Source organism: Gopherus evgoodei, chromosome 4 (assembly GCF_007399415.2).
Source record: "Gopherus evgoodei ecotype Sinaloan lineage chromosome 4, rGopEvg1_v1.p, whole genome shotgun sequence".
NCBI lineage: Eukaryota > Metazoa > Chordata > Testudines > Testudinidae > Gopherus > Gopherus evgoodei.
Genome location: NC_044325.1, coordinates 94,520,856 through 94,532,251, shown reverse-complemented (window position 1 = coordinate 94,532,251; position 11,396 = coordinate 94,520,856). Strand labels below are relative to the sequence as shown.

Genomic DNA, 11,396 nt, shown 5'->3' with positions numbered 1-11,396 from the left:
AGAGAGGCTTATAGTCTAACTTAGATAATTAAGATATACAGGATAACAGTGAAAAAATAGGTGTGCAGACACTGCTGACAGGTGATCAATGGTGGAAGGCTTTTAAAAATAAATGTGTTCTAAGGGGGAGTGGAATGAGGGGATAAAAGCTACTTGGAGCATGGTTGGTGGGAAGCTGTTGGAAGCAAAAGGGATGGCATGGAATAAGATGCAAAGCTGAGAGCAGCAGGAGACAAATGGAGCCATGAGGGAAGACAGAATGGAGGCGTGTAGAGAATGGAAGGGATTGTTGGCTGAGATAAAGGCAAAAATGTTGGAAGGGCAATGAAGTTGATCAAAAGGAAACTGACCTTGATTTGTAATGTGAGAGGAAGCCACTGAAGACAAATAAAAGCTGTAGCTCTCCATTTTATACATTGCTAATATAATTGCTTTAAACTTGGCTGTATGTAAATTTCTTTGTTTGCTGTCCTGTCCTCTTTGTACCATTTTAATACAATACATTTACATATTTAAAACAGAAAACCAAAACTAAACTAACATCTCCAGTACTCCTTATTCTTTGCTTTGGTTTTGGTTGAAGGAGCAGTAGCTTGGTCCTAAGCCTCTCACAGTGCAGTCAGTGTTGTCAGTATCACATGACTCACAATGGCACTCGGTAGCCACTGGATATGAATAAAATGATTCAGCATGGTCAGCACAGCCAGGGATCTTCACTGTTTCGTAAACAAGTTCCTTGAAAGTACAGGTTTGCTGAACTGATGATACTGGGGGGTACTTATACACTGGATCCTGAAAATGACAGGAAGGAAATATTTGATTTGAAATTAGTTTTAGACCTTTGATGTTCCTCAGAGTTTGGAAAAACTAGAATCTGAATGTAGGATCTGACCCAAAGCCCACTGAACTCAGTGGAAAGAATCCCACTGACTTGTTAGGCTTAAAATTACAACCAAGTCTTCCAGTTTTCTCCTTTCAAAGAACCGATGTAGTAAATACATGCAACTATGGTGTAACTCTAAATGATTATTGTTTTTAGAACTCAAAATGCCTTTTATATGAAAGACACAGATGTCTATTTGGTAATGATTGGATATGTAAACTCCAGTGCAACCACAAGATTATATCCTTTTCCAACCCTGTATTAAATAGAAATTGGCACAAGGCAGAGACTAGACTGGCCTCAATATATGGCCAACTTCTCAGCTGTACAAACTTTGTGATTATGTCTCATCTCTGTGATAGATCCAATTAGGACACCAAATGTGAGCATCCTCCAAACTGAGGGGAAGATCCACCTGGAGTTAAACTTTAAGGCTTGGGGTCAAATTTAGTATCTATGTTTTTCCGTATTTCTGGTTCATGATACATTCAAAATCTATGCTCATTACACTGAATAACACAAGAAAGATTTGTTAGCATCTTTACTGTGAGAAAACAAATACATAGTTTATAATCAATCATTTATGCTAATTCTTGGCTCAAAATACTTGTCAAACTTTATACTGGATTGCCTTACAGAATTTACTAAGATTTACATTTTTGAATTTGTCTTTTGTTACCAAATGTACTAGACTCTCAATTGCTCTCAGGTATAATCACAAGGCCAAATTCTGCTGTCAATGACACAGTGACATTGATGGGGGATATGCCAGAGTAACTGAGAGCAGAATTTGCCTCCGCATATCAGCTTGCATCTGAAAGACTCTTTAATACCCAATCCTGCACAATGCAGAGCACTCCTTTGGGCTGCAGAGTACCCTGATGTCATTGGGAGTTAGGAGCACTTAGTATTGCAAAGGAGCTCTCAGCAGGCCCTGAGTATGCAAGTCTTTTTAAAATTAAGGGAACTATATAAACTAACATATTCCATAGATGCACAATGTTTATGCATGCAGAGAAGGAAGGACAGTTGATAAGTGGCTTTCAAACCAAATTAATTAAAGGGTGATTTTCTTTTTTTTACACAATCCAATGTTAGGAAACCTTTGTATGCAGCTGAATAAATCCTGAACTTAAGGAGACCCAAGCACCTTCTCATCTGTCTCTCTGTACTTCAAGACAGCTGTGATAGTCACAGCTCTACTTCATAACACACATTAGTTATTTAAGGCTGTTTCACATTTAACTGGATCCTGTCTGACTCATTACAGACTCATTACAGATTGGAAGACTGGCTTGTTTATATTAATTTTGGGGGAGTATTTAATTCCTGTCCATTATTTTGACAACTTAGATTCTCACCCTTGTGAAGCAGTATCCAGAGCACCAGGTGGCATTCACACTAATGCAGAACCTGCACTCTGCCTTCTCCACTGCTATGGTGATATTGGACAGCTCACAGATATTACCACAAATTGCTTTCCAGCAAAGTAACAGCAAGTAACAATTAATTGTCTTCATCCTGTAGTATAATGCAAAGAGTTCAGACATACTGTAAGAACATGTAGAGTTATTTGAAACATAAGATTTCAGTGGAAAAAGACAAAACCTATATCTTCTGATTATCCACAAATGCTAATACAAGAACAATTTTTCAGCAACATTGAGGAACATTGAAAATATACGGCACATTCAGCAAAATACAGTTGTAGGATTATTGTTAAGGGAGACTGGTTGTGTTAAATGAGTAGAACTGTATATCCAGTAATCTTTGAAAGAAAATGATTGCAACACACCAAGACATTTTCTATGAATAAATCATATCTCAATTCTTGTTACAAAGAATCCTGGTAACCTTCCTCTTATGGAAAAAAATAGTGTAAATACATTAGAACTGAGGAATAGTAATGGTAAGGAATAATCAATTTTTAAAAAAGCAATTAAACGTACGTTTGCAATTTAAAAAAAAACACAAATCCAACCAACAAACCTTAATTCAAGAAGTGATGAAAACTCACATGTATTCTACTTGTTTTGCTGGTAGTAGCTGTAGAGAGAGCAAAGCCCCACGCTTACCTTTTATACTAAATTATGTGTAACTTACACCTTGAAGATTTGCAGGGTATTAATACAGTTTGGTGCATGGTGAAAGAGGATTAATTATTAGCCAGACAGTGAGATCAAATATTGTTTTTTTTAAAAGCAACACTCTAAATTCAGCAGATGATGAGACATGTTATTGTCACAGAAATAATATGTTAAAAAGGTGCACCAGATTTGATGCATTAGCATGTATTGTAATTATTATTTAAATGGTGGCATTATTTGCTGATGGAATAGCAGATATATTTTCTGTCAATATTTGTTTGAATTAAAAAAACAAAGGGTGAGGTGTTCACACCCTTTTTATGATGTGTTAATGGAAACATTAAATTATTTGTTATGAATGATTTCCTAAACTCCAACATTCAGTAGGTTTTTCTAGTATGAAATAAAAGCATAAAGCTGGGATTTAGAAAAGAGAAGTCAAGTGAACCAATATAGTGCTAATCCCCATTCCTCTACAGATCATCCATTGTGCTGCCAGAGGACCCCATTCTTCCATACGTCTTACTCACATGTAGGGGAGTGAAAACCTTGTACATTTAAACTTGTGGCATTTCCTTGGAATTCTGCTTGTTTTTGAGTGGTTCCACCATTGAAGTCATGGGTCTGAGATACACACAAGAGGTTTCCATGTGGAGGCCTCTGCTTTCCTTGCTCCCATTCAGTGCCTTTCTTTCCCTGCAGCCCCTGAAGAACAAAGCTTCTACAGCAGCTGTGCTACTTCACTGTCAGGAACCATTTCACTGACCACCTGCTGCCTCTAAAGACCTGTCAAAAATGGAGTTCTGCACCATGGTGGGGAAGCTAGGTAAATCATTGTGCACTCTCTCCAGTAAGGTGCATTGGTTTCCACTCTGGGCTTTTAACAGGGGGATCAAGCAGTCTCCAGATGTACTCTCAGCTGTGAGGGCAGTAGCTTGCAGAGCATCATCTTTTGCAGGATTGGAAGAGTTGTAGTGCATGTAGAAGAGGCCGCCCTCTCCTGTGTGTAGCTTTTCTGCTGTGATCAGCAGATGAGAGATCCCCTCTGCTGTAGAACTGCAGGGAGTATTTTGCCCACAGCATGCTGCCAAAGCAATAGAGATGTAGTCAGAATAATAAATTCTATTTTAACTTTCTGGACACATTAAAAAACAAACAAACAAATTATAGCAGTAAGTTGGCTTATCCCCCTGAAATGGCTACTAGATTCAAATTTAAAATAATAATAATGATCCACATCAAAAACTGTCTAACTAGCAAGCTACTCCCTGTGAAGATAGGGAGAGTATAATGGATTTGAACACCACTGCCCCTACTGGTTGGAATGCTTGGTGTTCACAGGTTTCTGTTAGTGAAATTTCTTTTTTAGCTCTCTTTGGCAGAAATACGATTTGAGAGGGGCTGAACAGGTTAGCTGAACTTCAGGTACCTCCAACCAAAAGATGTTAAGAGGCCTGTGTGGATTCCTACATTCAAAATGAGTATACTGCCAGCTAGGGCATCTTTAGTATAGGTATCCCCTCACCACTTAAAATTGAGCCTGAATTTCAAAGAGGCCTCATCTCATCCTGGCATCCATTTGTCCCCCTTTATGTGCACTATTTTGATGAATATTTTTCACACTAGCACTTGTGTATGCAGGTAATGGCATTTCTATTAGAGTTGACTGAATGGCATCAAATCTATTTCATGACAACTTTCAAGGTTTCAAAATTTGTTTTTATTCCACATTGGAATGAAAACAAATTTTTTCAAATGGTTTTGCTAAATGGAATTGTGTCAAAATGTCATTTTCAGTGCAAAGAAGTCAGGTTTTCAGTTAATCTTTCTCTCTCTGTCTCTGTCTCTGTCTCTCTCTCTCTCTGGTGTCTCTGAACTTCAGAAGCCTTCCCATCAAAACTGATACTTTTCATATGGCTTTGATCCAACAGCATATCATTCTGTCCAGTTCTAATGTCTATGCATCAAACACATTCATATTAAAAGTAGCTCCAGCCAATAGCTGCAATGTGCAGAGGTGGTCAATAACTTCAGGATGTATCTATGTGTTCTCCCTAGCAATTAGATTTACTCAGTGCGGCTTGGGAACCCTGAGGTATATGAGGGATCTGTGGGCTAGCATCTTTGGTAGCTAATTTCTACAGGGCCTTATATATGAAAGCAGACTCAGGACGAGCTCTACCCTGACATCTGGTGGAGACTTGTGGCAAATTTTGGAAAAAAACTTCAGGGGCTGGTCTTGTTTGCATAGGCACACCTACCCCACATAGCATGAGCCCACAGCCACCCAAATAGTCACTTTGGCTGCTGACAGATCTCCAGTTTCTCTGTTATTGGGGCAGGAAGAATAAAGTGTTGTTACCCTGATCATGTGAATCAAGGCCAGTGGAACTGTTTTATGACAGAGGGACTCAGCATCAACTAAGTAGCACTTGTTAGTCAAGGGACATGGGTTCCAAAACCCAGTGAATGGAGAGAGGCTGGGGATAGGTATTTGCATCTGGTAGTATGGGCCCATTTTGAGGGCCCGAAACACCAATTTCACCTCCTCTCTCCAGTGTTGAATAGCAGAGCTAATTTTGATTCCATTAAGAGTCTAGTTACAGGCTGCTGTGCTGCATTCATTTTGGGCCAATGGAGCACCAGCACTGGGACTTCTCTATTACAAGCTGAAATCACTAAAGAGCTAAAATTACTAAGAGCTGAGATCACTGAGTGCTGTGCTAACTAGTGGGGGAGACTGAAGATATATTGCTAAGTGACTGGCAGAGCGGAGCAGTTTGTGGGACAGTTGGAGTGGCCCATGGGATGGTGAGTGGAGTGGAGCTGTGCAGTTTGTGGCACAGTTGGAGGGACCCATGGGACGGTGAGTGGAGTGAAGCGGAGTGGAGCTGAGCAGTTTCTGGATGGCTGGAGTGGGCCACGGGACGATGAGTGAAGTGAAGTGGAGTGGAGCAGTTTGTGGGATGGCTGGAGCGGCTCATGGGACGGCTGGTGGAGTGGAGTGGTTCGTGGTGAAGGCTGCAGCAGAACCCCACAGAGAGGTGGGGCAGTCGACCTCGGACCACATAAGGTGCCCCTTAATACCCCGTGTGCCCCTTCCCCTCTACTTCCACCCAGGCTGGAGGGGTAAAACTCTGCAGATAAACCTTTGAACTCTGGGGCTTCACTGATCAGGGACAGACACTTTTGGGTTGCTGGACTCAAGAGACTTTGGGACTTTGGAGTGATCTTTTGAGTTGTTGGACTTAAGACCCTGAGGGGAAAAGAATACTGCCAAACTTACTTGGGGGTGGGTCTTTTGCTTATGGTTTGTGTTATGAATCCTGTTTATGGTGTTTCCCCAACATAATGCCACATTGTTTCCCTCCTTTATTAAAATGATATTGCTACACTCAGACTCTGTGCTTGTGAGAGGGGAAGTATTGCCTCTTAGGCCTGGTCTACACTACGTGTTTATACCGATTTTAGCAGCGTTAAACCGATTTAACGCTGCACCCGTCCACACAATGAGGCCCTTTATATGATATAAAGGGCTCTTTAAACCGGTTTCTATACTCCTCCCCGATGAAAGGACTGGTGCTGAAATTGGTATTATCATATCGGATTAGGGTTAGTGTGGCCGCAAATCGACGGTATTGGCCTCCGGGCGGTATCCTACAGTGCACCACTGTGACCACTCTGGAAAGCAATCTGAACTCGGATGCACTGGCCAGGTAGACAGGAAAAGCCCCGCAAACTTTTGAATTGCATTTCCTGTTTGCCCAGCATGGAGCTCTGATCAGCACGGGTGGCGATGCACTCTTAAATCCAAAAAGAGCTCCAGCATGGATCGTACGGGAGATACTGGATCTGTTCACTGTATGGGGAGATAAATCTGTTCTATCAGAGCTCTGTTACAGAAGACGAAATGCCAAAGCATTTGAAAAAAATCTCCAGGCTATGATACAGAGTCCACAACACAGTGCTGTGTGACAAGCGTAACGGAAAGCCAAAGAACCAAATGGACGCTCATGGAGGAAGGGAGGGGAGACTGAGGACTCCAGCTATCCCACAGTCCCCGCAGTCTCTGAAAAGCATTTGCATTCTTGGCTGAGCTCCCAATGCCTGTAGGGTCAAACACATTGTCCGGGGTGGTTCAGGGTACATCTCGTCAATTTACTCCTCCTCCCTCCCCGTGAAAGAAAAGGGAAAAAAATCGTTTCTTGACTTTTTTCAATGTCACCGTATGTCTACTGCATGCTGCTGGTAGACATTATGCTGGGGCAATGAACAGCAGCATCCTCTCCCCTCCCTTCCCTGGTAACAGATGGTACAGTGCAGTAGGACTGGTAGCTGTCCTTGTGATCAGCCCGTGAGTGCTCCTGGCTGGCCTCAGGTGAGGTCAGCCAGGGGAGCCTGGGTGAAAATAGAAATAACTCCCAGGTATTCCCAGCAGATGGTACAGAACGGCTGGTAACCGTCCTCATCATAGCAACTGGTAGCTGAACTCCATCAGCCCCCCCGCAACGTCTAAAGAAAAGATTCTGTACTGCCTGGACTATCATAGCAGTGGGATGCTGCGCTCCTCTCCCCTCCACCGTTTAATGTCCTGCCTGGACTATCATAGCAGCTGAAGGCTGCTTCCCTCTCATTTTATCTCACTAAAAAGTCAGTATTTCTTATTCCTGCATTCTTTATTACTTCATCACAGAAATGGGGGGACCCTGCAATGGTAGCCCAGAAGGGTTGGGGGAGGAGGGAAGCAATGGGTGGGGTTGTTGCATGGATACCCCCTAGAATGGCACACAGCTCATTATTTTTGTGGAATCTGACGTGGAGTGGCTGTGCTCACTGGTTCTCTAGTACACTTGCCCCATATTCTAGGCAGGACTGACTCTATTTTTAGATACAACATAAAGGAGGAAATGACCCAGAGGGTCATTCCCATTTTTGTCTTTGCGCCCCTGGCCGACCTCAGCAAAGATCAGCCAGGAGCACCCATGACAGCAGCAGATGGTACAGAATGACTGATGACCATCATCTCATCGCCAATTTACAATGGCACAGCAGACAGTACAGAACAAATGGTAACTGTCTCTGCTACCTTGCAAAGGCAAATGAATGCTGCTATGTAGCGCTGCAGTACTGCCTCTGTCAGCGGCATCCAGTACACATACGGTGACAGTGACAAAAGGCAAAACGGGCTCCATGGTTGCTGTGCTATGGTGTCTGGCAGTTCAATCCAGGGAAAAAGGGCACAAAATGATTGTCTGCCGTTTCTTTCACAGAGAAGGAATGAGTGACGACATTTACCCAGAATCACCCACGACACTGTTTTTGCACCATCATGTCTTGAGATCTCAACCTAGAATTCCAATGGGCGGGGGCAACTGCGGGAACTATGGGATAGCTATGGGATAGCTACCCACAGTGCAACACTCCAGAAATCAACGCTAGCCTCGGTACATGGATGTACACCACCGAATTATTGTGCTTTGTGTGGCCACGTGCATTCAACTTTATACAATCTGTTTTACAAAACCGGTTTATGTAAAATCGGAATAATCCTGTAGTGTAGACGTACCCTTAGAGGCACCTGGGAGGTAGTATGTAATTGTCCCAGGTCACTGGGTGGGGGCTCGAGCCAGTTTTGCATTGCATTATTGAAACGGAGCCCCTAGATACTGAACCCGGCCCTTGTTGCCAACTCAGACAGGCAGAAAGGTTACATATAATGTGGCTTGTTGATTTTGGGGGCCAAAAAGTTTCCGGTGGCTAGAAGCCAACCTCTGATATTATATAAATAATTTTTGCACCTGTAAATGGTTGGGCACATAACACCCTCATACAGCTAGACATGAAACTAAGTGAGTTAAAGGTCCTTCCCAAGGGACTGCGCCTTGCCATGGAGGGAATGCACATGTGCCCCAATAGTCCTGAGACCTATGCTGGCAGGAGCATAATTCCTGGAAGGATCACCCATGCCAGGCAGGTTAAAGGGTATGAGCCAGACTAAAGGTAGTACACCATCCCTCCTGGTAGGAGGTTGGGAGTAGGCCAATGACTTGCTCCTGTAAAAAATGAAGTCATTAAGGAAATAAACACTTCTCTCAGTTAGGCAAAGTCAATTCAACTCAACCCAATTCTTATAGACCTAGAAGACAAATGATGATTCAAAGTGGCCAAACCTGCAAGGAAGCTACTCTGCTGATGAATTTGCTCTCTCCTAAATCCATAACTAAAATTGGTATATGGAATGTGAGAACATTATGAGAGCTTGATAAAATGGTAACAAAAGAAATGGACAGATATACATTAGATATATGAGGCCTAAGTGAATAATGGGTAACAACAGGACAAATAACATTGTCAGCTGGACATATTCTACTAAATCCTGGGCTACCAAAACATACACAGACTGCTTGGGTCTGATATATCAAGGAGGGCAGCCAAAAGCCTGATAGAATGGGCATCAATTTCGGAAAGAATTAACAGTATAATTTACATCAAAGTTCCAGAAAGTGTCCATTATTCAATGTTATGCTTCAACAAATCAAGCTAGCCAAGAGAAAAAAAAAGAATGTCTATTAGCAGCTACAGAATATAACAGAAAATGTCCTGAAAAGAGATGGCCTTCTAGTAATGGAGACACGAATGCTAAAAGAGGGAGCAACCAACACTGGCAGGGAAGTAATTATGGGGAAATAAGTCCTCAGTGAAATGACCGAAAATGGTGTAATGTTTGCAGACTTTTGTGGATTGAATGACTTGGTCCCAGGAGGAACTATCTTCCTTCACCATACTATTCCTGAGATAACTTGGAGGCCACCAGATCATAGAACAGGGAACAAAACTGATCACATTACAATTTGGTGAAAATAGAGAAGAACTATAGAAGATATACACAGCAGGAACAGAACAGATGTGGTAGCTAAATTGAGAATAAAAATAAGATAAAAAAAGAAGAGATTGGAACAGCAGATATGTCCATGTTATAATATCGCCAAGCTAAAACAGTACGCAAAGTTAAACTGAAACTAAATCAAGCAATAAGAACTCAGACACAGCAACTCCAGGAATAATATTCTGTAAAGAACAAACAGGCCAAAAAGAGTCCTAGAACAGACAAATGAGACTTTATAGACAACATAGCAACAGATGCATAGATGGCTGCAGCACAAAATGATGTGAAGACCCTGTACAACATGATAAGACGGTTGTCAGGAAGAAAAACAGATACAAACAGACCAGTTTAAGATAACAAGGGCAACTTAATAACGAAAATGTCAGAACAATTACTGTAAATATATGGAGGAAGTTCTTTAATCAACTGCCAAGCATGAGCAGTGGCCAATCCCCAAGCTATATAGGAAGGAGAAGATCCAACTGATGTTGAAATAGGACCTGTCATGAGAGTAGAAGTAGAGAGGACAATCAATTAGTTAAAAAGTGGAACGGCACCAAGTCCAGATAACATTCCAATGGAGGGTCTTAAGGCAGACTTGAAGCACACAGTAGACATTTTGATAGGCCTCTTACAAAAGATATGAGAAGAAGAGTGGAATGAGTGGGAAAAGGGTCATATTATGAAGCTGCCAAAGAAAGGGAACCAAAGTCACTGTGAAAACTTGAAGGCCATTTAATTGCTAGACAGAATAAATAAAGCAGTATATTCAAAGTTATGGCAAGAACAGGAAGGAGAAATCATGTACAGATCAAATAGTAACTCAATGTATCTTCACAGAAGTGTCGATCAAATGGGAGTCACTGCTTTATATGAATTTTATAAATCTCCAAAAAGCCTTTGGTAGAGTGGATAGAATAGTTTTATGGAAGTTGCTACACTATGAAATGCCTCAGAAATTTGTGAACATCATTCAGAGCTTCTATGAAAATCTGACATGCCAGGTAACACATAACAACAAACTGATTAAGCTGTTTGAGGTTTCTGAGGGTATCAGACAAGAATGTCTTATCTCATCCCAATCTTTTTACTGGTAGTGGATTGGGTAAGGAGAGACGACAGAACCACCCAGAGATATACAGTGTATTTTTACATAGAAGTTAGAGGACTTTGACTTTGTAGATGACATCAGCTTGCTATCCCATATCCGTAGAGATATGTGAGCCAAAACAAATGATCTTCAGGCCTATGTGCCATTACTAGGGCTGAAAATCCACATCACGAAAAGGAAAACCATGAGAATCAACAAACAGGAAAAACCAAAAACACTTTCTGGGACTGACATAAAAGAGGTCAAATATTTCACCTTTCTTTGAAGCACTGTAATTACACCAGGTGGAAGAGAGAGACCTTTAAGACAGAATAGTGAAAGCCAGACATGACTTTGCAACTCTAAAGTTAATCTGCAGAAACAGAAATCTTGCCTTCCAAACTAAATTTTGAATATTTAACATCATTGTGAAGTTGGTCAAACTGCATG

At 41.6% G+C, this 11,396-nt stretch overlaps 1 protein-coding gene across 1 annotated transcript; it reads right to left on the bottom strand.

The window, feature by feature from the left end:
- Window positions 1-555: 555 nt before the first annotated feature.
- On the bottom strand, window positions 556-2,403 carry FSHB (follicle stimulating hormone subunit beta). The gene is made up of 2 exons (XM_030562612.1): window positions 2,245-2,403; window positions 556-792 (listed from the first exon to the last, which is right to left on the bottom strand). Exons 1-2 carry the CDS (start codon window positions 2,401-2,403, stop codon window positions 556-558), a joined length of 396 nt encoding a protein of 131 aa, XP_030418472.1.
- Window positions 2,404-11,396: the final 8,993 nt, after the last annotated feature.

Bases quoted from the DNA above. Each gene is read 5' to 3' on its own strand.
- FSHB (XM_030562612.1), bottom strand. From the start codon at position 2,403: ATGAAGACAATTAATTGTTACTTGCTGTTACTTTGCTGGAAAGCAATT. The intron at 793-2,244 runs GTGAGAATCTAA...TGTCATTTTCAG, and splicing joins CTGGATACTGCTTCACAAGG to GATCCAGTGTATAAGTACCC.